Source organism: Triticum urartu, chromosome 6, assembly GCF_003073215.2.
Source record: "Triticum urartu cultivar G1812 chromosome 6, Tu2.1, whole genome shotgun sequence".
Lineage (NCBI taxonomy): Eukaryota > Viridiplantae > Streptophyta > Magnoliopsida > Poales > Poaceae > Triticum > Triticum urartu.
This window is the reverse complement of record NC_053027.1, coordinates 554,813,890-554,841,394: the sequence shown is the minus strand read 5'-3', so window position 1 is coordinate 554,841,394 and position 27,505 is coordinate 554,813,890. Positions and strand designations below refer to the sequence as shown.

The 27,505-nt window shown below is 45.0% G+C and overlaps 1 protein-coding gene across 1 annotated transcript; it reads left to right on the top strand.

The window, feature by feature from the left end:
* Nucleotides 1-13,586: 13,586 nt before the first annotated feature.
* LOC125515311 (cytochrome P450 734A4-like) lies at nt 13,587-16,363 on the top strand. Its single transcript, XM_048680762.1, has 5 exons — nt 13,587-14,028; nt 14,149-14,372; nt 14,480-14,727; nt 14,848-15,244; nt 15,417-16,363. The coding sequence occupies exons 1-5, from the start codon at nt 13,725-13,727 to the stop codon at nt 15,876-15,878; spliced, it is 1,635 nt and encodes a 544-aa protein (XP_048536719.1). The 5' UTR covers nt 13,587-13,724; the 3' UTR covers nt 15,879-16,363.
* Nucleotides 16,364-27,505: the final 11,142 nt, after the last annotated feature.

The following is a 27,505-nucleotide window of genomic DNA, read 5'->3' as shown; positions in this document are numbered from 1 at the left end:
TTTTTAAAATGCTGGTGACTTTATTTAAAACACAAGAACCATTATTAATACAATGATTTGGATCAAATATTCAAGAAACTACAAAGTAATTTCTAAAATTAACAATTACAATGAAATCTTTTAGACATGCCTTCTTCATCGTAATAGATTTTAAAATACGAGATTCTCCCTTCGACAAAGACATTGCAACTAGACCGAAGTAGTGGCATTGACAACCGCATGCCTGCACAAAATTGATTACCAATAAGTATTTCGGAGAGCCCCTTAATTCGCCCATCCAAAAAGATAGAAAGCCATGAGTGACGAACGAATTTGGATCAGTGATTATCTCTTAGAAGTGTAGGCAGTCGAACAAGATAAGCACCAAGACACACGGACAAAAACTCAACAGGTCTGAAAGATTAGTTATGCGAGGACACAAACTTAAACTCTACATGCAATAGCAGTTGCACCGAACTTACCGAGGTAGCATAACTCTTGTAGTCACACGCCCCTTAACCTCTCACTGAACTACATTGACATGGTGGCCTCGCAATGGCGGATACATCCCAATGGGCCAGGTGGGCCAACAGTGAAACTATTCATGTATTTTTGTTTTTAAAACTTTTTTCTATGATAAAAAGACTTAGATCCTAGACATGCCGTATATATACCGCAGAGCTGCCACTGCATCCTTGTCTCCCCATGTCTATTGAGGTGTCGAGTTTGTGTAATGTCTATTCGGGGTTTTGCGTGGTCTGGTCAGCCATGTCAGGACATTTCTTCTGCTCATTTGGACTCGACAAATATGTGATGTAGACCCCGGTTTTTGGAGTGGCGATAATAGATATTCTCCTTGCTAAGCATGGGGTGATGACCCAGCCCACGCGCAAATACAGATTTTCTAATTTCGTCCGGTAACCCTGTATGATGATCGTTGCGTCAAAATGTTGTTGAAACGAACAACGCCGATCAAGCTAGTTGACCCATTTCGTTGTTTAAATGTTTTGTAAGCTGGCTAGGTTTTGGGAAACAGATTATTTTTCCCAGATTTTCCTTGTTTCTGTAGTGGTTTTTTCTCCTTTTGTTTCTTCATAAATTCACAAATTTAAAAAAGTGTTCGCTTTTTCAAAAAGGTGTTCCAAATTACAAATATTGCTCACATTTTTCATATTGATCGTGTTTTGAAAAACAAATTGGAGTTTCAAGTTTTACTTCAGATTTTTCCAAAAACTGTTTTAAAAAGATGTTTGAATTTTTTTAAAAATCGAAATTTTGAATTATTTTCACAATTTCCAAGAAATGTTCAGCATTTGAAATTTTGTTAGTTTTAGTGAGAAATGTCTGTTTTTTAAAAAAAAACTCGTTTCAAATGTAGCTGTTCTCAAAAAATATTCACAAAATTAAAAAATGTTCACTCTTTTTCAAAAACTGTCCACCAATATTCAAACCACAAGCTGCGGTATGCATGCTACAGTAGAATTCCCTATTCGGCGCATTTTCCGTCGAAATGTGGTACATTCACATTGATGATAGGTCGAGCGGTTGGACGGCCCTGAGCTGTACGCATTCCGTTTTCACGGTCCGGTTTTGGGGACCTTTCCCTGTTCTGTTCTATCGGTTTTAGGAACCCTCTAGAAGGTTCTTTGAACCATTTTTTTCTATTTTTTTCTATTTCTTTCTATTATTATCCTTTTTTAATGTCGTTTTATTCCGTTTCCTTTTTTCTTTTTCTATTTCTTTTTTTCCAAGTTTTCTCTTCTCTGCTTTTTTTCAAAAAAAATAAAAAAATCAGATTTACAAACATCTTTTAGAACTTTCCAAAATATGCACATGTTTTCCAAACTAATGTTCAAAATTGGAAATTATATTCACATTTGCAAAAGAAAGTTCAAAAACCTTAATTTGTTCATATTTTCAAAAAATATTCATGTTTTTTCATTATTGTTATGAATTTATAAATTGTAGCCGTTTTTTCATTATCGGGTCGGTTCGTTGGGTCAGCGCCTGGTCTCCCCGCTCGCATCGTCATTGGGCTGGCCCAGTCGGGTTGTGTAGCATCTATACAATCAAGTGCAGCCCTAGCACAAGAATGGGCTGCGCCATTAGCTTCTCTGCCAACATAATGAATTTGCTTTACTCAAAAATAAAATAAAAATCATAGTGAATCTGCTCAGGAAAAAAAAAGACCAACGTAGTGAAGACTAGATCCCTGAGAATGTGAGACATAGGCCCTGTTTGGTTCGGCTGTGGATTTCTAAAAGCAGCTGTGAAAAATCTGCTGTGGAAAAACAGCTGTGAAAAATCTGATGTGAGAAAGATGTAAGTCATTTGACAAACCAGCTGATACAGTTTTTTCAGATTTTGACCCGCAGCGGAATCAGATTTTGAAAAGCACGTCCTTGGCTGCTTCCGCTTTTGGTTCAAATTTTGGCAGCGGATTTCTAAAATCGGATTCTGCTGGGTTCGCCCTATGGTTCAGATTCTGCCGCGCCGTAGCGGAATCCGTTGATAAAATCTGAACCAAACAGCGCCATAGCTCCTCATGGCTGTGATTACCTGGGAGGCCTCTGACCGCTCGTCCTCCACGCCCCAAAGAGTGCAGGTTAATCGACAGTCTGTTTCAATTACGACAGACCCAAAGCCCTCCTCCGGCGCTAGTAGCATATATAGCATCTCTGCATGCAAGTAGTACTTCTGCAAGCCAAAAACAGAAGTGTCGCTACGTAATTTTCACACCAAAAACTCTCGGACGATCAAGGGTCTGCTTTCGAGTTTCGACGTCAGAAAAACGTCAGGCGGCGATGACAAAGGCTCCTAGCAGCTACTAGTGCATGCAAACGACGTGCGCAAAGACATTCAACCACGCACGCACCATGATCCAAGACCGGCAGCGCGGCAGAATGGACTGACAGCGACGCCACGCACAGACGTCCTGGCACCCTATCATGGGCGTGAGCTGCACGGCCGGGTCGACGGCCAGAGGAGCTTGATCAGCTACTCAAGCCTCGATCAAGGGTTGGAACTGAAAGCGCCGGAAGCGCGCGCGCGGCCGGCCGGCGTATGATGGGCGACGCCGATTTGCGGCCGGCACGCACGTTGGCGCCGCGTGCGCCGGCCGGGTCGGCGAGGGACAGGAAGCCAGCGGAGGACGGCGGCTGTCGCCGGGGTCGGGCCCCCCCATCCCATGTACGTGGAGGTGGAGACTGACTGGGCGGAGGCGGCCGGGCGCACGTACTTATCGTGCGCTCCTTCCTGGGCTCCATATCTGCCGGTTGTTGCTGCTCCTCGGTCGGGCCCGCCGGCCCACAGCGACCGAACCGGCCTCCTCCCGCTGGTCACATGCACGGGGGCGTGAGCCATGCATGGGCAAAGAGGACGTGCGGTCAGATAGCAAGCCACGTCCACACGACCACGCGCGTTCAGCCTGTCATAAGTCTCGTATATGTACGTCTGGCTAACACCGTTTTGTCGTCCTGATGACGTGACACGCCCGGCCGTCCGGCCGTATAGCTAGCTAATCAAGCTCCATTCAGTTTCAAACCTAGCTAGCTACACCAGGAGAAGAGAAAGAGACGGTGTTACCAAAAGCTGTGATCCACGAGGAGCACACATCTCGCGTGCATGGCCACCCGTTCGCGCATGCACACTCACACTTTTTTTTTAGGGTCACTCACACTCACACTGACTCGCATGATATTTCGTAGTCCGCCCGATCTGCGGCGTCCTGTTGCTGTCCCCCGGCCGAGAGCCATTGGCGCTTTGCTGTCGTCCGGCAGCTCCGGGAAAGGCCACCGCACTGGCACCGCGGCCGGGCAGCATCGTGTCTCGCTGTCCCGGCAACCGATCAGTAAGTTACGTCCATATGTACCGACTCCCGGCACCTTTTTTTGACGTTCACGTCGGGGCCTACCGACGCGGTCGAACAAACAACGCGTGCGCATGCCATGTGTGCGGACGCCGACCGCCATTTGGAGATCTTTTCATCAGCATGCATGTAAACTTGTCGACCAAGTTGTGCGAAAAGCTGCTGCCAAGGACCAAGAACGGACGGAACTGCAACACGATGTGCCCATTTTTTAATTCGCCGGACCGTAGTCGCCTATGACAGGCGATGATACAACCAGAAAAAGCTCCAGCATATTACTAATACTAGTATAAGCTAGCGGAGAAAACTATGGGCACAGTAGCTATCTGGGCAGAGCTGTGTCGAGCGTGTACATGTCGGTTCCTTCGGCGCGTCGCCTGGGCTCCTTTGGCTGGCTGGCTGGCGGTGCGTGCGGGGGTGGTTAGGTTAGGCCGCCTTTACACGTACGTCGTCGTCGAGTCGAAGCCCGAATCGCGTTTTTGACCGGGTAGTACTAGTTCGTTATGCGCGATTGCATCATGGGAGGAAATATATGCGCGACCAAAAGGCCCGGCCTTTCGCTTTTGCGCGGATCCTGCCGGCCGGCCGGCCGGCGCAGAAAGCGAGCGGGGAGCGAAGTCGCGCGGAAGCACGCATCGCATGCGCCAGCGCCACCGGCGCGAGCGCAACTTGGCGCCATGCAGCCTCGGCGCAGCGATTAAGCAGATCGATCGGCCCTTGGCTCCGGGATGCATGCAGGGGCAAAGTTGGCTAGTTGGTTAGATCTGTCATGCACTTGGCTATGGGAGATCGTCGTTGGAACAGACGGTGGCCACATGTATGGCCGAAAGTGCACCTGCTTTCTGGGAGTCATTTTCTCGTATGAAAGGGGTAGCTTAACAATTACCACTTGCGGATTTCATAAATTTTCTTTTCTTTGGGAAAGCTTTTGATCTGTTCATAATCAACCATGGCAGTGCAGAGGACACCATAGGTAACAAAAATTAGAATCAGGTCCATGGACCAACTAGCGACAGCTATAAGCACCGAAGCGAGCTGAAGGCACGCCACCGCCACCGCTTTTCCTTCGCCGGAGTCGGGCAAACCTTATTGCAATAGACCGCCGCAAAGTCGTTGTTCTAAGGTTCCACTGGACCAGCGCGCCAGAGCAGCAACCACCGCCGATGAAGAAACTCGTAGATTGGAAGGATCAAACCTGCCAACACACGAATGAAGATCGAATTTAAACAGATCCTCCAAAGACCATCACTGACCTAATCCCACTAGATTCGACGGAGACAAATCTCCACACGCCCTCAAACGTGAGACATTATTCCTACTAAGAGACATCGCTGCCATCACACAACTCCAACAAAGACGCTGAACCTAGCAAAGACGAGAATATGACTTGTATGAATACCCTTTTAGCTCCTTAATGTATCTCGACTATTATAGAGCCGGGCTAGAGTGAAAGCTGGATCGCCACTGCCGGTGCGCCATACGATGGTTTTTTTAAACACGGTACACACGCAGACGCTCACACACATGCACAAATACTCACCCCTATGATCGCACCATATGATAGTAGTAACATACATACAAATACACTGCAATATATTGTCCATTGTCGCTATTGTTGTGATATACAACAACCCAAAAAGAGTTCCATTGATTCACATGACTCCTAAAAAAAGGGAAACACATAACCCCAAATGCGTTTTACCAGACTCACTAGAATGTCATGTACTCTTAACCCCATAGAAATATAAAACCATGCGAATTAACATCAGATATTGTTTGACACACCATAATAAAAACATTAAAATTATAGCAAGATAATTGGGGACCAGTTATGGAATAGTTGCCGGAATTTACAATTTAGGTTATTCGATTTTACATCTGCCGTTGAAACCTGATCAAATGAAAAAAAAACTCATATACAACACAAATTGACTTACTGAAATTCTCATTTTGTCGATTTCCCTCACACAACCCAACTATGCATTTGCTCACAAACGATTAGAAGCCCAAAACCAGCAGGTGGGAGAAGCAACCTACCACCCCGTAACCCAGTAACAACATCAAAATGGCACATGTTCTCACCTTTCAACAAATGCATTGGTATTACGCTATTACACTTAGAAGAAGAAAGAAAGGGGAATAAATACCAAACAAAGAAAATAATGAAGTTTTTTAAGAAATAATGAATTAGTGGTATTGGTATTACCCTTTAAGAAGAAAGCAATGAAAAAGTAAAATAAAAATAAACTTGCACACAACTTTGTAATGAAATTGCACTCTGCAAAGAATAAGCATATAAATGGTGGAAATCTCACAAAAGAAAAAGTTTTCTAAGAAGGTATAAATTAGTGGCATTGATATTACCCTTTAAAGAAGAAACAAAATGAAAAAAAATCAAATGATAAAGTTTTGTTTGAAAGAATGAATTAGTGAAATTGGTATTACCCAAACTTGCCCACAACTTTGCCCTTGAATTACAGTTTTTTTGTAATATGCAAAGAATAAGCATATAATAGTACAATTTTTGCGCTTAGTATAATTTACACACATATTTTATAGTGATTTTGTGCATACTTAACACACATGAAAATAAAAACAATGATTTCTAAGAAACAATGAATTAGTGGCATTGATACTATCCCTTAAGAAGAAAGGAAATGAAACGAATTTTTAAAAATAATGGAAAAATTTGCACACAATTTTACACATAAATTTCTTTTTTCAGTAATATGTTGTAATAGGCATAAAATGGTGATCTTTTGCAAAAAAATAAGTTTAATCAGAAGGAATGAATTCGCGACATTGGTATTACCCTTAAAGAATAAAACAAATTCAAGCAAGAATAATTTGTGGCACCTTTAAGATGAAATAAAATAAACTAAACTTAAAAAACTTGCACATAACCTTGCACTAATGTTGCACTTTTGTAATATGCAAATAATAAGCATACACTAGTGCAATTTTTGTATTCAAGTATAATGTACACACATATTATATAGTACTTGTGTGCATACATTTATACTCACCCGACATCCAAAAATACCTTAAAGAAAAAAATCAACTAAAAATACAAAAAACAGTCAATAGAAGAAAAAGAAAAAGCAAAGAACGACTAGTGCGCTTCAAGCCCAGTAAGTAAATCGACTAACCCCAAATAGGGGCAAGTCAAAAATCCAGCGAAAAAAAATGAAAAAGCACACATCGTAAATCTTGGAAAAATAATCAACAGTAAGAAAATTGACATACCCAAATTTAAAAGCGAGACAACTTACATATAGCTAAAGTGAGATGCTCCGTGGTTGTAGTCGTCGTTGAGTAGTCTATGAAACTTGATTTAATTTTCAGAAATGTTAACGCCTACACGTGTGGGCGTTTGCATCTCGCCCACACGCGTGGATCCACGTCCGTTCGTGAGCGCATGAATCTTGGCATATTTTTAGTGCCACGTAGGACTGGCCTGGTGTGTGGGCGTTCAGCCGGTCGCCCACACGGCCGTTTCACCACACAGGAGGGGCTGGTGTGTAGGCGTTCAGCAGTTCGCCCACACGCCACTTTGCACGCACACACAAGGGCTAGTGTGTGGGCATTTGTCATCTCGCCCACACGCCCGTCTCCTCTACCACACCCAAGCTGCTAGTTGCCATGTGTTTTGCAGTGCACATGGCAACTGCCCCTAGTGTCCTTTATAAGCAGGTGGCAACTCTCTTTTTTTACCCGAGTTTGCCATGTGTTTTGCAGGGTACACGGCAACTGGCCAGTGTGCACGTAAGCAGATGGCAACTCTCTTTTACCGAGTTGCCATATGTTTTTGCATGATACATGGCAACTGCCCTAACGTGTATGTACATGGCAACTACCCTAACGTGCACGTAAGCAGATGTCATCTCTTCCTTTTTACATGGCAACTGCCCTAGCATGCTTGTGAGCACATGGCAACTCTCTCAACTGCCTAGTGTTAGTATGTGGCAACTCCTAAAGTTATGAAATCATGGCAACTACATTAGATCAGACCATACATGGCAACTGCAGTTGAGCAACCATGGCAACTGCAGTTGTCCGACATGGCAACCGTAATTCAGCGACATGGCAACTGCAATTAAACGAACATGGACGAGGGTCTGGACCATGGCAACTGCGGGCGCGCGGTGACTGTCACGCGTGGCGTGCGGGACCAGGAGGTACGAGGCCTGACATACGGGCGTGTGAGCGTTATCAACTTTGCCACGCGTGTGAGAGGGATCGGGAGGGGAAAAAAGAGGCGTGTTGGCGCTGGTTGTTTTGCCCACACGTAGGTGTGTGGGCTGTTCCTCTTATACACCACACAAAATGTGTGGACGGACTCCCTAACGCCCACACGTGTGGCACTTATCGGTGTCCTTAATTTTTGCTATTTGTGGTGTTCTTTTATACTATCTTGATGTTTGATGTATAGATTAAAAGTTTCGCACAAAAAAGGTTATTTTCTTCAAAAATATTGTGAAGGGTTCTTTTTGACATTTGACTCCTCCGGGCATTCCATAAGATTCAGAATGCATATAATTGATAATAGTATCTACTTTAGTTGCTTAGATGAGGCAAAGCAGCGACCGACGATGCACGATCAAGTGCATCACACTCATCTTATTACTATTATTTTCCGAGTTGCACTCATCTTTCTTTAATCGAGCGTTTAACCGCGCCCCCGATATTATTCCGCGTGTCGACCGTCTTATCGGTACTTGGAATAATTCCGATGGAGGTGAAGAATCTTGGATGTTCCTCGGTCATCCGTCTCGTGGAAAACCAAGCCTTGCACACAGTCTAAACTAATGCAGTGTCGGTGTGGGAAATTGCCCAGCTGATCGTGATCGGCACCCTTCCAGCAGCGAGGCCTATGTTGTATGGCCGAGGCCGAGGCCGAGGCGCCGAGAGAGAAGATGCCGGCTTCTCTGCGGACTGTACACGTTTCACGTGAGAGCTGGGATCAACGGGTGACATGGACCCTGGGATCGCGAGACGTGCATGGACGTGCATGCATGCATGCATGTGAAGTCCGTCCGTGTCAGACACCCCGGCCGGGACGACGTGCGTGCACAGGAATGTTCCTCCTCCTCCCTCCCAGCATTTCAAGCCGGCGCGGGCGGCAGCGGCGGCGGCAAGCAACCGTCGCCGCGGCTCGCGCGGCGAGGCCCCCGTCCGCCCCGGGACGCGGGGGGCGCCCACCACCCAGCCGGAAACCCGAGCATCGTGCTCCTCCCGCCCGGCACCGTCCCGCGGCGCCGCTGCGACACGCCCGCGCCTGTCCCGGGATCGCCCGTCGTTTCCCGCGCGCGCGCCCACCTAGTTTCCCGGCTTCGGATCGGCCTGTCCTCCAATTTTTATTTTTATACTCGCCCGATCACAGGAGAGTGCCCCGAGCATACGCGCCACGCCACGCCGGCAACCCGACACACGGCGAGGGCGCCACCACCACGCCGCAGAGCTCTCGTTGACTCCTCGCAGCCAATCATGCACGTATCATCCGCCTACTCGTCCCCATCCGATAAAAGTTTTAGTATCGTTTCCGCGTGTACTTGATCATCGGCTGGACAGTTCCAAAGCGTACAGCCAGAGCACACTGCGTCGGTCGCTGAAAGATGCGGCCGTGGCCCGTAGAACATGCATGCACGGCCCTCCCTCCCTACGGTTGCGTCGCCAGCTCGGGCTCCATGTGGCGGCCGGGAGCGCGTCCACAACCATTTTCTATCCACGGCCACCGTTGCGTTACCCGTCCGTCCAAACCGGAGCACCAATCATTCTCTCTACCGCTTCGCCCGTTGTTTTCCCGTTTTTGTTCTTCACAAGAAGAAGAAGTCTGTGCTCCCGTCTTTGCTATTTGGAGATTGACGAATCTGGCACGGATCACTGATACACTCCTATGTGTCTATTACTAGTTCTAGATACAGCTGTGCTGTTTCCATGTGAGGATTATCATTGCCGATTTTGAAGGATTGAGGATGCGTAGTGCCTGATACGATCACGAAAAACTCCGGATTTGTTTATCCTTGTGCTTCTTTCGGTGTCCGGCCCGGGAAACCCAGGTCGCCAATCTTGGCCCTTGGCGTGCCTTGGACGACATGGTCAAGTGGAGAATGTGGACTCTGTAAGACTTACTTGTCGGTAATTCCGACCTCCCGATAGAGACCTCTTTGTCTCCGAAAGAGACAAGGCCTGCATTTGACTTCGGCCTCTTTGGTCTGTTTCTTGCCCCTGAAGCCCCATCCACGCCACTGCCCACTAGCACAAATCTAGACCCCTTCAAGCAGTGCCAACCTAAATGATGGTAATGATCTTGTAATTTATAAGTAAAGGGCATTCATGAACGACATATGGTCCAAATCCAAAAATATAAACTGTAGACGACTGATATACATCAGTAGATGTCCACCATTTGGGGACATGGTCAGGTGCTAATATGCTTAGTTTTGCGTATGAGTGCTCTAGTCCAACCGTTCTCTTAATTTGGGGACGTGTAAGCTGTCTGGTTCGGGTGTCCCCAATCATATATACTTCCAATAATTAGTTTATTATTAGCAGGTAAAGACAATCATTGGTCGTGGCGATAAATCGCATCAAGGTATAATACGCAGGCAGGGGGAAGACGTCTGCAATCCAGCGACTTGAGGCCTAGAAAAGGATAGACAAACAACTTGTTCGTAGCAAGTTATGACTTGCGTAGAGAAGCATGCATAGACTGGTCGGGTCATACTAAAGTTTTCGGGTCTGCTCTGGGCTACCCTTCCACATTAATTTGCATCAGAAGTTTGTAGCTAAAAGAGCATGTGTTTCTAGATATCTCGACGGTTTTGCTAGATTGGTCATTCTTTATTTTTCATGAAAAGCATAAGCATCAAATATATTACTCCCTCTGATCCAAATTAATTGATGTATACTTCGTATAACTATACAATTATACTAAGTGTGCGTCAATTAATTTGAGTCGGAGGGGGTATAAAAGTTCATCAGAAGCACAAAGTATCTCAAATAAAAATTACATCGAAATTCCTAAACCACCGAACGACCACTACTGCCGCCAGAACGAGCCGATGACGCACAACTGTGGCCGCTCTCTATCGGAGCTGGTTTGACCTTGTCGATAACAGCCGGAAAGTCTTCGTACACGTGCCTCTAAGGATCAGCGCCCTGGAGCCGCAGTCGTCGCCGTTGAACCGTTGCATAGATCTGAAGCACCTGACACCAAATCTCACCACATGACAAGAAACCCTAACCTCGCTGCCTCGAGTAGACAGCAGGAATTTGCATCGGCGCTTCGTCGACTATGTCCAGACGGACGAACTCAAGGAGGATCCGAGCCCAGAAAATAAACTCAAATAAGAAGCACTGCCATTGGCCCGACGCCGCACCTGCGAGGACTAAAATAACCCTAACCTAAACTACTAACTGGAGAAGAGGCATCGGGATTCCCCTCCTCGTCACTGACTGCAGAGCGAAATGCAGAGGGGAGGCAAATCAACGGGTTCGCCGATGAATCCTCGAGGATAGAGTTTGTCGTAGGCCCTAGCTGCCTAGGGTCAGAGGAGAAAAATGCGAAGAAGTCTTGCTGGTTCATTACAAGAATACAACCTATGCTTGGGAAAACATAACGGGTGCAATAAAACTAATACATCTTGCACTTTTCAATGAATGGGAGTTGCAATTTTTCTAAATTGATTGAGACTTGAGAAAATCTCAGTCAACTGAGATATAGATGGGCCCATATTTTAATAAAAGTGCGCTTGTCAATCTTAAATTAAAGGGGGGGGGGGGTATCATAGTTTACCACAATTCAGATGCTCTTAAATTCTACAAAGCCTGCAACCATTATATACATTCTATGAGTTTTTTCAAAGACAATAGAGGTATCCAATCTCTATTGCAGATCGATCACATGTAAGTGATCACAATTAAGTCCAATTATAGAAGTGCTAGTAATTCAATTATTTATTTAAAGTAATAGTTAAAATGTGTTTTTAAAGAGATTTGCTTACCTCCCTATAGTATATACCAAAAGTTCATAAAATGCTTTCTTTGTACCATATACATAACTTGTATTATCATTTTTTACTTAGATTATACTTTCTGCTATCTACCAAGTGATTGTACCATGTTTCTTTTGTTTTCATTTTATTTTACGCCAAGGACATTTACTCCTATCATTTGACATGTACATTAGAGCATGCCCTCATTATAGAAATATTATTCTAGTATTTCTACAATTCTTATGTTTTAAATAGTAAATATTTCTAATTACCACTAGTACAATGTGTTTTGATATTTTCAAGATTCTGGTGATTTTATTTGAGAAGCAAAGGTAAATGCATAATGTTCTTATATAATCATATTTTTTGGGGGAACTTAGAACTAAGAAATTTGACAACCGACCAATGGTTTATTGTGGTGCAACGATGCTAGTGATTTAGTGATACTCTTTTCTGGTCAAATAAATATATATTCCCTGTTGATTTCACAATGCCCGCTCGTAAATTTTATATGTTATCTTCACCATTGTAATATGGATCCACTAGAATTGATAGTGAATATATAAACATGTAATATACTCTCTCAGCTTCAAAAATTTAATGTGTGTTTTGAAAGATAAGCTTCTAATCCAGTGGTAGAGCTAAACAAAAGTTCCCGGGCGCAAAAGTATAAATCACAAAGAAGTGGAGGGGCAATGAGAATTTTTCGTTCCATTTAAGCCTCACAAAAAACCTTCATAGTTATATGCAAGGCTGGAGGGGAGAGGGGGCTACGCCCCCCCCTCCCCCGACCTCTACATAGCTGTGCCATTGTTCTAATTCTTATGATCTACAATTAAATTGATAATATGGGGTTATTGTTACATAAAGTTGATCTTCATGAATCATGATATGCCTTAGTATATTTTGAAACAAATGGATTGATATGCAAGATGATTTAAAACATAAATGAGATGCATTTTATCTTTCTATTAGAGCGAGAATTTGTAAAATCTCTAGTTAATGTGGTCCATTTAGGGTCCCCAAATTCTTTTTGAGGCGATGGTTTCCTAATTTCAAACCATACTTTTGACATGCCATTTCCGGATTTTCCTCACCTTTACAACTTTTGAAGTTTGAAGTAATGTCGAGGCACTAAAAGGCACTAGTTTCTTCACATTTCTTGGGTTTTGCTAGATTGCTTACGTGAGTCTCAATCGATTTAGCTAAATGAAACTTGGTTGACTAATTTCTTATGCAACATATGCTTGAAAAACATAAAAGGGTGGGCAAAAATAATACATGTTGCACTTTTAACTAGATTGTAGTTGCTATTTTATTAATCAATTGTGAAAAATCTCAGTCAAGTACTCCAATTAGTAATATTCTACAACATTTTAGGATGAGGTAAAAAACACAACCCTAGGCGATACAAAAAACAACAATAGGACTAATTAGTAACAAAAAAACATATTAGGGGTCTCCAAATTCATCTTTTGGCGATGGTCTCTTAATTTCAAACCGGACTTGACATTTCACCTTCATAATTTCTAACAGAAAAACAGAAAACTGGAAATGCCACGTCAGCAGCCCAGCATGGTCAACCGGGGACGCTTGGGCTTAAACCTACCTCGTTGACCCGGACAAACCCAAAGCGAAGAGTGAACAGAAACAGAGCAGAACAGAGCGCTGGCTGGGCCCGACCAACGCCGCCGGCCGCTCCCCTATATAACGCCCGCCTCCTCCCGCCCTCCCTCTCTCCTCCTCCTCCTGCTCCTCTCTCATTGCCAAACCAGCCCAACAGACCCACGACTCGAGCGACCCACCGTGCTGACCCGGGACGCGCGCCGAGGAATCGGACCCCTGTCTGTCGCGGGCGCCCTTCTGTGTCAGGAAGCGGCATGGGGGCGCCGGAGTGGTGGTGGTCGACGTGGAGGGGGCTGGCCGTCGCCGCCACGGCGGCGTGCCTCCTCCTGCACGTGGCGGCGCGGGTGGCGGACGCGCTCTGGTGGCGGCCGCGGCGGCTGGAGGCGCACTTCGCGCGGCAGGGCGTGCGCGGCCCGCCGTACCGCTTCCTCGTCGGCTGCGTCCGGGAGATGGTGGCGCTCATGGCGGACGCCACCGCCAAGCCCATGTCGCCGCCCACCTCCCACAACGCGCTGCCCCGGGTGCTCGCCTTCTACCACTACTGGAGGAAGATCTACGGTACGCATGCGCCGCCTCGCGTGTTCCTTCCGTGTTTCTTGCTGTCAGCAGCCGCGTTTCCGCCATCGATGGGTGGAATGGATTTTTAATGGTGGTTGGGTCTTTGTCGTGGCGGCGCAGGGCCGACGTTCTTGATATGGTTCGGGCCGACGCCGCGGCTCACGGTGGCGGACCCCGAGCTGGTCCGCGAGATCTTCCTGACGCGCGCCGACGCGTTCGACCGCTACGAGGCGCACCCCATCGTCCGGCAGCTCGAGGGGGACGGCCTCGTCAGCCTGCACGGCGACAAGTGGGCCCTCCACCGCCGCGTCCTCGCCCCCGCCTTCTACCCCGACAACCTCAACGTACGAGTGAAACGCATGCGCATCTCTTTGGCCCGCCCGGCTTGGTCGTCAGTGTGCAAGTGCAGCGAGTGACACGGCGCCGCGCCGGCGATTTTTCTTTTTTGCAGCGGCTGGTTCCGCACGTCGGCAGGTCGGTGGCGGCGCTGGCGGAGAGGTGGCGGGCGATGGCGCGCGCGAGCGGCGGCGAGGTCGAGGTGGACGTGGCGGAGTGGTTCCAGGCGGTGGCCGAAGAGGCCATCACGCGCGCCACGTTCGGCCGCAGCTACGCCTCGGGCCGCGTGGTGTTCCGCATGCAGGGCCGCCTCATGGCCTTCGCCTCCGAGGCTTTCCGCAAGGTGCTCGTCCCGGGCTACCGGTACGTCAAATACCACATTAATCCCAACCGAAACCAGTCACCGCTCAGAGATTCTCCATTGACACCTCCATGCTTCTGTACTCATGTCATGTGTGCGCCGTCAATTCAATCGATTTGCAGGTTCTTGCCGACCAAGAAGAACCGGATGTCGTGGGCCCTGGACAGGGAGATCAGGCGGGGTCTGGTCCAGCTCATCGGCCGGCGCAGCGACGCCGCCGAGGACCACGAGGCGGCCGCCAAGGACAAGGGCAACAGCGGCGGCGGCTTCAGGGACCTTCTGGGGCTGATGATCAATGCCCGCGACAAGAGGTCGCAGCCCATGCCGGTGGAGGAGATGGTGGAGGAGTGCAAGACGTTCTTCTTCGCCGGCAAGCAGACGACCACGAACCTGCTGACCTGGGCCACGGTGCTCCTGGCCATGCACCCGGACTGGCAGGACCGCGCCCGGCAGGAGGTCCTCGCCGTGTGCGGCCCCGGCGAGCTCCCCACCAAGGAGCAGCTGCACAAGCTGAAAACGGTACGCCACCCGCGCGCCACTGTTCCGAGGCCGAAACCGAAAGCACCACCGAAAAAGACGATCTTTGAAAACCGTCCGGAGGGCCGGAGGGGCATTACGGTAACTCCGCACGCAGCGGCAAAACAAAAACAAAAAAGACTCACCTTGTTTCTTCCCCCGTGTCCCGTTGCAGGTGGGGATGATCCTGAACGAGACGCTGAGGCTGTACCCGCCGGCGGTGGCCACCATCCGCCGGGCCAAGGTGGACGTGGCCCTCGGGGACCTGGCGATCCCGCGCGACACGGAGCTGCTGATCCCGATCATGGCGATCCACCACGACCCCGGGCTGTGGGGCCCCGACGCGGCGCAGTTCAACCCCGCCCGGTTCGCCGGCGGCGCGGCCCGCGCGGCGGCGCACCCGCTGGCGTTCATACCGTTCGGGCTGGGCGCCCGGATGTGCATCGGCCAGAACCTCGCGCTCCTGGAGGCCAAGCTCACCGTCGCCGTCCTGCTCCAGCGGTTCGAGATGAGGCCGTCGCCCAAGTACGTGCACGCGCCGACGGTGCTCATGCTGCTCCACCCGCAGTACGGCGCGCCCGTGATCTTCCGCCCGTCCCCTGTCGCCGCCCCCGCCGTCCGCGTCGATCCACGCTAGCTAGCTAGCTAGCTGGCCGGCCGGCCAACGACCTCTGTTAGCCTCTAGGGAGTAGGAATTGACAGAAATGACCACGCCGTGCTCTCTCTGTGTACATACATATGCCGCCTAATGACACGCGGCAGCTAACGGAAAGCTTCGCCCGCCGTCGTGGCCCGCCATGGACGGACGGATGGCCCTCGCTAACTGTCTAGTAGTAGTACGTAGTACGTAGATCATCAGAGCAGAGCAGAGCAGGAGCTTTAGGGTTTGATGGCACGGGACAGGAGAAGGCCGGGCCCGCGCTGCCCTGCCCGGTCGCTTCCATTTGTTCCCTTCTCCCTCCACGGATTCGGGCCGCGTTTGTGTGTACGTACTACTCCTACATTACAGCTGTGTTTCATTCCGGCTATTCTTCATCTTTAGTAGAGCAGGAGACGGAAAAGGATGATGAATCCAGAGCAATGGGGGGACGGGAAAGGCTGTATGGGGATGGGAAATTTGTTCGCCGTGGACGTACGCGGTATCCCGGCCCCGTGCCCCCCGTGGTACATGGGAGGAATACGCTTTGTGCAGGCTGTGCTGAGGATGCGGTGCAGGTTCGTTAGTTAGAGTCTAAACTCAAGTCCACTGTGCTGCCAGTGTGTCACCCACTCCGCCCTGTCCTCCTCCTCGTGTCTACTCGTGGTCTTATTTTTCTTGGCATTAGGTTTTCTTTGCTTCACACAAAAACAAAAACGGCAGTTTCTTTCCCGAGTTGTTTGCTTTAAGGGCAGCGCCAGCTCTCAACCACATTTTCTCGGCCAGACAGAGCACCTTTATCAAGGGTCCATGTATTCCTTCCGTTTCTAAATATAAGAGGCCGTCCGAAATCTCTCCGCTCCGTAACTCCGCCGCGGAGCGGAGCGGCACTCAGTGGAATTTTTCCTTTTTGCATGTTTGAATCTTCTCCACGATCTTCAACCACGAAGGAGACAGAGTCTTTTCATATGTAGTTTGTATACATACATCCATATGTAGCTTGTATTAGAATCTCTAAAAAGATTTATAGTTAGGAACAGAGGGAGTATATACTAGCGGCATTTTTTTTTGCATCTTTCAATCTTCTCCATGACCTTCAACCAAAAATGAGACAAAGTCTTTTCACCAAGCTATATATCACCAAGCCATTTGACTCGGTTAGCTGACATTTCTCTCTGAAAAGCCGCACTTTCTTGTTAGAGGTCCTCATTGCGCTAGGGTTTGGTAAATTTTTTTGAATAATGACTAAGTTTTCTTTTCACCTCCTTCTTCCTCCAAGGCATATCTTAATGGTCTCTCGGTCCATTTCCCTGTCATGGCTGAGATCTTCGCCAAAGGGCTCCATCGCACCGCTATTCTTCTTCTTTTTTTTGCAGGTGACACCGCTAATCATTTTTATGCAAAAAATACACATTGCTATCTTCTATCTTCTATATCTAAAGGGCTACCCTCACATATTTCTCTCAATATGCAAGCATCTCATCTTGTAACATGTATGGAAAAAATCCATCTCAACATGCAACAGTACAAGAAAAAACAATACTACAACAACCAACATTCAAACATCTATGAGAATTTTCATTTTATTATTGCTATTTATATCATAAGTGGTTTACATATAAAGCATAATCAAACACAATATTCATATGTATTTTTAGTACAATAACCAACATTCAATTATTCAACATTCAAACATCTATAAGTTATTTATAGTAGAATAATGAAACAGAATAAAGCATATGTATTTTTAGTTTTAATTATCATATTATCACTCCAAATATTCATATTGCATACAAGCAAATGTTACTAAAATATATTACAAAAAAAATTCTCGCTTAGTACAGGTGAAGGCTAGCAAGAGACTAGGAAACGACCAGCTAGAGAGCGACAACAGTCATGAACATGCATTAAAATTAATTAACACCGAATGCAAGCATGAGTAGGATATAATCCACCATGAACATAAATATCGTGAAGGCTACGTTGATTCTGTTTCAACTACATGCGTGAACATGCGTCAAGTCAAGTCACTTAAATCATTCAGAGAAGGATACCACCCTATCATACCACATCACAACTATTTTAATAGCATGTTGGCACGCAAGTTAAACCATTATAAGCTCCTAGCTAATCAAGCATGGCACAAGAACTATGATCTCTAGTTGTCATTGCAAACATGTTTATTCATAATAGGCTGAATCAGGAACGATGAACTAATAATATTTACAAAAACAAGAGAGGTCGAGTTCATATCGGTTTTTCTCATCTCAGTCAGTCCATCATATATCGTCACAATTGCCTTTCACTTGCACGACCGAATAGTGTGAATAATAATAGTGCTCGTGCATTGGACTAAGCTGGAATCTGTAAGCATTCAATAAATAGGAGAAGACAAGGCAATATGGGCTCTTTTGTCAGATCAACAATAATGCGTATAAGAGCCACTTTAACAATTTAATTATGGTCTTCTCCTATCGACCCCCAAAGAAAAGAAAAGAAATAAAACTATTTACGGGAGAGCTCCCAACAAGTAAAAGAAGAACATGAAATCTTTTTGAGTTTTCTTTTTAATTACTACTACAAACATGGAAAGTAAACTAATTAAAAGCTACAACTAATTTTTTTGTTTTTCTTAAGGTTTATTAAACACACAAGAAGAAAACATAAAAAGGAAAATAAACTAGCATGGATGATACAATGAAAAAGTATGAGCACCGACATCTCGCAATGAGTGTGTGAATATAAATGCAATGTCGGTGAGAAATACGTACTCCCGAAGCTTAGGCTTTTGGGCCTAAGTTGGTCTATGGTCACGGCTGGCCTGGCGGATATCCATAATAATAGTTCGGGTCGTACTACGAAGAAGAAGACTCCGATTGCCACTGATTGGCAATCATCTCCGGATCCCACTGATAATTAGACTGTCGTGGAGGATCAACTTGTGGTTCCAGATCTGGCTCTATGGCTGATGTAGGGGTCCGATAGGCGTGAATAGCCTCTAACGGAACAAGGTACTGGCCTGCAGATAAATCAAACAAGGTAGCAGCAGGCAGGGTAATAGTCTCAGGATGATGTTTATCAAAGAACAATTTATATTTAAGCTCTCCTTCCCTATTCTTAACAATAAAATCATGTGCCACCATACTCTTATAATCTAAATAAACACGCGGCATCACTTTTTCTTCCTTCTCATAATGCCTAATAGGTATGTTAAAATGTGCAGCTAGGCGCGAAGCATAGATGCCTCCAAGATGGGGCCCTTTATACGGTTCAGACTTAACCGTTTAACAATAATGCTGCCCATACTAACAGAGTTATCACTGAATAAACCATGGAGCAAAATAATAATATCAGGAACACTAAGGTTTCCACAGTTTTCGCGACCAATTAAGCAACGACTAGCAAATAATGCAAAATAGCGTAAAACAGAAAAATGTATGCTAGTGATTCGTGCATCGGAAACCTTCCTCGTTTCCCCTATAGTGATGATATCAATAAACCCATCCACATCGCTGCGATGTGGTTCCTCTGTCGTGCCCTCAAAAGGGACCAAACAAACCCGACAAAGATCATAAAGTGACATCTCCTTATGCTCATCATGTAAATAAAACTCCACCGTAGGTGGTGAGCTCCTAGAATGGAAATGAAAATTTTGCACAAAGATATTTGTGAGTAAGAGATACTGATCGCGTTGGTCGTGGAGGAAAGCGATGAGGCCTGCATTCTTAGCCAATTCATAAAAATCTTCATAAATCCCGACTGCTCTCAAGAAATCATCGGAAGGCCATTCACACGACCGAACCTCCGCGGTGCGAGGCAGATTATACTTGGGCTTCTGTGCCTTTTCCTTCAAGCTTCGGCTCGATGAGCCCCTCAAAAGTCTCTTCATTATTTTCTGAAAAATTCTGAAATTTTTAGTAACTTCAAAATAAAAGTAAACCAAACTCAATAATATTGATAGCAACTACTCCTACAAGTGCCTAGGGCCTATATCATGCATCAAAACTACCTTTGACCATATAAATTTGACATGCAAAGTTAAGAATAGGGTCACCTAAGCAGCAAAAATTTGCAATGAATAAAACACTAGAACAAAAACTAATTGGACCAATGGAGGAGTCACATACCAAGGAACAATCTCCCCAAGCAGTTTTGTGAGAGGTGCTTTGAGCAAGGAGATCGAAAATGGCAGCAAAATGAGCTTGGACTCGGGTTTGAGCTAGATATTCGTGTTTGGGGGAGGAAGAAGGAGTGTGTGGGTGAAAGGATAAGTGGAGGAGGGCCACCGTGGGCCCACGAGGCAGGGGGCGCGCCCAGGGGGTAGGGCGCGCCCTCCACCCTCGTGGCCAGGTGGATGACCCCCCTGCTGTGTTCTCAGTGCCAAATATTCTCAAATATTCAGAAAAAAATCATATTTAAATTTCAGGGCATTTGGAGAACTTTTATTTTCGGGTATTTTTATATTGCACGGATAATCAGATAACAGACAGAAAAATACTATTTTTATTTTATTTAATATAAATAACAGAAAGTAAAAGTGGGGTACAGAAGGTTGTGCCTTCTAGTTTCATCCATCTCATGATCATCAAAAGGAATCCACTAACAAGGTTGATCAAGTCTTGTTAACGAACTCATTCCGAATAACATGGAACCGGAGAAATTTCGAATAACACTATGTTACCTCAACGGGGATATGCACATCCCCAATAATAAGAATATCATATTTCTTCTTGACAGTAGGAAGAGGAAATTCAAAACCTCCAAATATAATCGATGGAATTTTTCCAATAGAGTTGATACTATGAACTTGAGGTTGTTTCCTCGGAAAGTGTACCGTATGCTCATTACCATTAACATGAAAAGTGACATTGCCTTTAGTGCAATCAATAACAGCCCCTGCAGTATTCAAAAAGGGTCTTCCAAGAATAATAGACATACTATCGTCCTCGGGAATATCAAGAATAACAAAGTCCGTTAAAATAGTAACGTTTGCAACTACAACAGGCACATCCTCACAAATACCGACAGGTATAGCAGTTGATTTATCAGCCATTTGCAAAGATATTTCAGTAGGTGTCAACTTATTCAAATCAAGTCTATGATATAAAGAGAGAGGCATAACACTAACACCGGCTCCAAGATCACATAAAGCAGTTTTAACATAGTTTCTTTTAATGGAGCATGGTATAGTGGGTACTCCTGGATCTCCAAGTTTCTTTGGTATTCCACCCTTAAAAGTATAATTAGCAAGCATGGTGGAAATTTCAGCTTCCGGTATCTTTCTTTTATTAGTGTAACAATTTCTTTCATGTACTTAGCATAAGGATTCATTTTGAGCATATCAGTCAATCGCATACGCAAAAAGATAGGTCTAATCATTTCAGCAAAGCGCTCAAAATCCTCATCATCCTTTTTCTTGGATGGTTTGGGAGGAAAAGGCATGGGTTTCTGAACCCATGGTCTCTTTCTTTACCGTGTTTCCTAGCAACAAAGTCTTTCTTATCATAACGTTGATTCTTTGATTGTGGGTTATCAAGATCAACAACAGGTTCAATTTCTATATCATTATCATTACTAGGTTGAGCATCATCATGAACATTATCATTAACATTATCACTAGTTTCAGGTTCATTACCAGATTGTGTTTCAGCATCAGAATAGAAATATCATTTGGATTCTCAGGTGTTTCAATAGGTTCACTAGAAGCATGCAAAGTCCTATCATTTTTCTTTTTCTTCCTTTTAGAAGGACTAGGTGCATCTATATTATTTCTCTGAGAATCTTGCTCAATTCTCTTAGGGTGGCCTTCAGGATACAAAGGTTCCTGAGTCATTCTACCACCTCTAGTCATAACTCTAACAACATTATCATTATCCTTACTATTCAATTCATTGAGCAAATCATTTTGAGCTTTAAGTACTTGTTCTACTTGAGTGGTAACCATAGAAGCATGTTTACTAATAAGTTTAAGTTCACCTTTAACATTAGCCATATAATCACCCAAGTGTTCAAGCATATTTGAATTGTATTTCAATTGTCTACCAAAATAAGCATTAAAGTCTTCTTGCTTAGCCATAAATTTATCAAACTCATCTAAGCATGGGCTAGCAATTTAGTAAATGGGATTTCAGCTTTATCATATCTATAGAGAGAATTTACCTTTACTACCTGTGTCGGGTTATCAAGACCATGAGTTTCTTCAATAGGTAATGGATTAAGATCATATGTTTCTTCAACAGGCGGTAAATTAAGACCATGTATTTCTTCAATAGGAGGTAAATTCTTAACATCTTCAGCTTTAATACCTTTTTCTTTCATAGATTTCTTTGCCTCTTGCATATCTTCAGGACTGAGAAATAGAATACCCCTCTTCTTCGGAGTTGGTTTAGGAATAGGCTCAGGAATTGGCTCCGGAGGTGTCCAATTATTTTCATTTGTCAACATATTATTCAATAGAATTTCAGCTTCATCCGGTGTTCTTTCCCTGAAAACAGAACCAGCACAACTATCCAGGTAATCTCTGGAGGCATCAAGTTAGCCCATTATAAAAGATATCAAGTATTTCATTTTTCTTAAGAGGATGATCAGGCAAAGCATTAAGTAACTTGAGAAGCCTCCCCCAAGCTTGTGGGAGACTCTCTTCTTCAATTTGCACAAAATTATATATATCCCTTAAAGCAGCTTGTTTCTTATGAGCAGGGAAATATTTAGCAGAGAAGTAATAAATCATATCCTAGGGACTACGCACACAACCAGGATCAAGAGAATTAAACCATATCTTAGCATCACCCTTTAATGAGAACGGAAATATTTTAAGGGTATAAAAGTAACAAGTTCTTTCATCAGTAGCGAACAGGGTGGCTATATCATTTAATTTAGTAAGATGTGCCACAACAGTTTCAGATTCATAGCCATGAAAAGGATCAGATTCAACCAAAGTAATTATATCAGGATCAATAGAGAATTCATAATCCTTATCAGTAACACGGATAGGTGAAGTAGCAAAAGCAGGGTCAGGTTTCATTCTAGCATTAAGAGATTGCTGATTCCATTTAGCTAACAACCTCTTGAGTTCGTATCTATCTTTGCAAGCTAAAATAGCTAAAGAAGCTTATTTATCAAAAAGATAACCTTTAGGAATAACAGGCAAGTCTTCATCATCACTTTCATCAGTATTATCAGATTCAATATTTTCATTCTCTCTAGCCCTAACAAGTTGTTCATCAAGAAATTCACCAAGTGGCACAGTAGTATCAAGCATAGAAGTAGTTTCATCATAAGTATCATGTATAGCAGAAGTGGCATCATCAATAACATGCGACATATCAGAACGAATAGCAGAAGTAGGTTTAGGTGTCGCAAGCTTACTCAAAACAGAAGGGGAATCAAGTGCAGAGCTAGATGGCAGTTCCTTACCTCCCCTCGTAGTTGAGGGATAAATCTTGGTTCTTGGATCTTTCAAGTTCTTCATAATGATAAGCAGATATATATCCCAAGTGACTCAAAGAATAGAGCTATGCTCCACGGCAACGGCGCCAGAAAATAGTCTTGATAACCCACAAGTATAGGGGATCGAACAGTTTTCGAGGGTAGAGTATTCAACCCAAATTTATTGATTCGACACAAGGGGAGCCAAAGAATATTCTCAAGTATTAGCAGCTGAGTTCTCAATTCAACCACACCTGGAAACTTAATATCTGCAGCAAAGTATTTAGTAGCAAAGCAATATGATAGTAGTGATAACGGTAACATAAGGTAATGGTAGCAAAAGTAATGTTTTTGGTATTTTGTAGTGATGATAGCAATAGCAACAAAAAAGTAAATAAGCGAAGAACAATATATGGAAAGCTCGTAGGCAATGGATTGGTCATGGAGAATTATGACGGATGCGGTTCATCATGTAACAGTCATAACCTAGGGTGACACAGAACTAGCTCCAGTTCATCAATGTAATGTAGGCATGTATTCCGAATATAGTCATACGTGCTTATGGAAAAGGCCGAAATCACTATTCTGACCTTGTCAGCGTTTATTGTCACAAACTGAACCCGACGTGAAAGTATTTCATGATTTGACCCTTTTAAAAACGCCAGGGTCCGCGGCGTTTCCACCCAACATAGAAACGCCGAGCAAGCTAGCGTTTCTGCCCTGGCCCATTGCCAGGCCGAGGACGCGTTGTTTGCTGACGTGGCAGGCTGGAAACACCGACCCATCTAGCGTTTCTGGAAACGCCACAATCAGTGGTGTTTCTGGTGCAGATATTTTAGGTGGTCGTGGGGCTTTCACCCACCACTCACCACTCACTCTCTTCTCCCCCATTGGCCTATCCCGAGCTCTTGCCCTTTTCCCCCTTTGTGTCCCTCACTTAGCCCCTCACAAATCCTTGCAAATCGATTGGGTTGGTCCGTGGATCTGGTGTCATTTCTGTTCGTTGAGGTAACCTCCTTCATCTCACAAATTTTTATTGGTTGGATTTGTCCATTTGGATTGATTTGTTCTTGTTGTTCCGAACCCTAGTTTTGAGCATGGACCTATAATGTGATGTTTTGAGTATTGTTGTTCCAATAGTGTTGCATTTTGATGTTGTTGAGCATACCTTATTGTGGGTTATGGCTAATGTTAAGATTTAGGGTTAGGGTTATGGCCAATGTTAAGATTTAGGGTTAGGGTTAGGTGTTTTGTTAGCAATGTGGTATATTTAGCATTGTACATTTCTTATACTTATGTTACCATTTTTTTAGATGGACAAGATTGTGAATATTCATTATGTTGACAAAGAGGCATTCATGAATGTGGATATTGTTGACAAGTATGAGGAAGTGTTGATATTTCTTGAGACCCCTAGTTATGAAGAGGTTGTGGAAGAAACACGGATAAGATTAAAGTGGGTGGATGCAAGTGATCAAGTTGAATTAGTAGGAAGATATGATGTTGGGTCGGCACACAAGTGTCGAATGAAGACAATGCCTATCAAGTCCAATTTGCATTGGGCTGCATATAAGGAGGTTGTTGCATCCTCGGAAGTCAAGTCACTCGAAGTCTTTGCAAGTAAGGCGGTCAAGGCTCCTCTCTTTCATGTTGACTTGAACCAAACCTTAGTAGATGATGTGAACCTGGTTAGTAGTGTGCCGCCTATTATTGAGTATAAAGTTGAAGCGGAAGCCAATGAGTATCCCCAATATGAGTTCGGAGGTAGTGCACCGATGAAAGATGATGGCGATGACTCCGACGAAGAGTATGAGAGGCACCACAACATTGTTGGTGATGTAGAGGCTGAAGTAAGGCATCAGGACATGGATCCTGACATTATCTATCAGCGTGCTTGTGTGGATGACTCGGATGATGAAGGCCCGGTGAATGAGTTGGACGAGGATGGCTTGACTGCGAAAGAAGCAGAGTGGTACACAAAAATCACCGGTAGGGATCACAAAGTTCCCTTGTTTTGTGATGTTAGCCTTGCAGATAAGGCTATAGTCGATGGTGGCATGAGCAAGACAATTGAGGCTAGACAGTTCCCAAGTAGTACACCCGACGCGATTTCGATGTCATACGTGAGGAAAGGTTTGATGTTCGAGCACATGCTAGAATTTAGGATGTGGTTGTGTGAGTATGCTGTCAAACACCACAGGCGTTTCATAGTTGTTCACTCAGACTGCAACAAGCGATACACCGTGAAATGTGAGGTAGAAAGATGCAAATGGAAAGTCAATGGAAGACTCGCGAAAGATGGTTGGTGGAAGATAACTAGTTGCAAAGCCACTCACCAATGCACACCGCCGGCCGTAGAAGCACGGAAGACACACCGTCAACTAACCTCGGAATTCATTGGTTATAAATACCAGAAACATATAGCCGAGGATCCAACCATTAAAGTGAAGTTGTTGATGAGTTGGATTGAAGATAAATTCGGATATAAGGTCAAGTACGGAAAGACATGGAAGGCCAAGCAAGTCGCTCTCAGAATGTTGTACGGTGGATGGGAAGAGGCTTACAACATGCTACCTAGGTTGCTGGGAGCGATGTCGTACAGAAACCCAGGAATGTACCACTATGTCCAAGATATTGAAGGAGTGTTCCGTCGTGCCTTTTGGACGTTTGGCCCATGCATTGCAGCTTTTGAGCATTGTCGACCGGTTTTGTCTATAGATGGGACATTCTTGACAGGGAAATACAAGGGCACACTCATGATAGCAATGGCACATGATGCTAACGATCAGGTGTTGCCTGTGGCATTTGCTTTGGTCTCCGTGGAGAACCAAGACAACTAGGAATGGTTCATGAGACTTGTTAGGAGCACGGTCATTCCTCCGAATAGGGAGGTATGCATCATATCCGATCGGCACCAAGGCATATTGAAGGCCGTGGATATTCATATTCTAGGGCATGCGAGGCTTCACCACCGATGGTGTATGAGGCACTTCGTTGCAAACTTTTACAGGGCTTGTAAGAACAAGGATCTTTGCAAGGATCTTAACTCCGCATGTGTAGCCTTCTCCGTTAAGTCATTCACAACACGCTTGAACAAAATCTATGAGAAGGCAAACGAAGGTGGGAAAGATTTCTTAGAAAGGAATATTGATGAGAGACACAAGTGGTCACGGGCATGTGACGAAGGAGGCATGAGATATGGTGACATGGCAAGCAATCTAGTTGAGTGCTTCAACTTTGTCTTGAAGGGTGCCCGTCAGTTGCCGGTGACGGCAATAGTGGAATATACCTTTTACAAGCTGAATGAGTATTTTTTTGAAGCACTCTGATGAAATCGACAAGTTGATTGCTGATAGTGAGAAGCCTCCCAATGAAATTTATCTGAAGAAGGTTGCCGAGTGGCTGGAGTTTCAGAGAGACAAGTCAGCCATCCTACAACGAAACGCTCTGCGTGGCTTGGCGTTTCTGGAAGACAGAGGCTGGCTGGGACATGTTCACGAAACATTGCCGCTCACCCCAGGAACGCCAATGACCCTGGCATTTCCACCCTACAACTAAACAATCCCCGTAGCTTGGCGTTTCTTTAAGACAGAGGCTGGCTGGGACATGTTCACGAAACGTTGTCGCTCACACCCGAAACGCCGATGACCCTAGCATTTCCCGGCCACAGATAAACGCCATTGTCCTTGGCGTTTCTTCCCTGTTATGCAGAACACAACAAACCCTGTTGCCCATGTCCATTCCATCACAGATAGCAAAGGTACAACAATAGTTTTCACAATATAATGCCAAGTACAGCAACAGTATAGCAATGAGACATATTTTCGGCAACGAACTTAACATGATCCAGCTTACATAATGATACGTCTCCAACGTATCTATAATTTTTGATTGCTCCATGCTATATTATCTACTATTTTGGACTATATTGGGCTTTATTTTCCACTTTTATATTATTTTTGGGACTAACCTATTAACCGAAGGCCCAACTCAGAATTGTTGTTTTTGCCTATTTCAGTGTTTCGGATAAACAGAATATCAAACGGAGTTCAAACGGAATAAAATCTTCGGAAACGTGATTTTCTCACCGAACGTGATCCATGAGACTTGGACCCTACTGCAAGGGATCAAAGAGGTGGTCACGAGGGTGGGGGGCGCCCCTCGGTGCTCCACCGACGTACTCCTTCCTCCTATATATA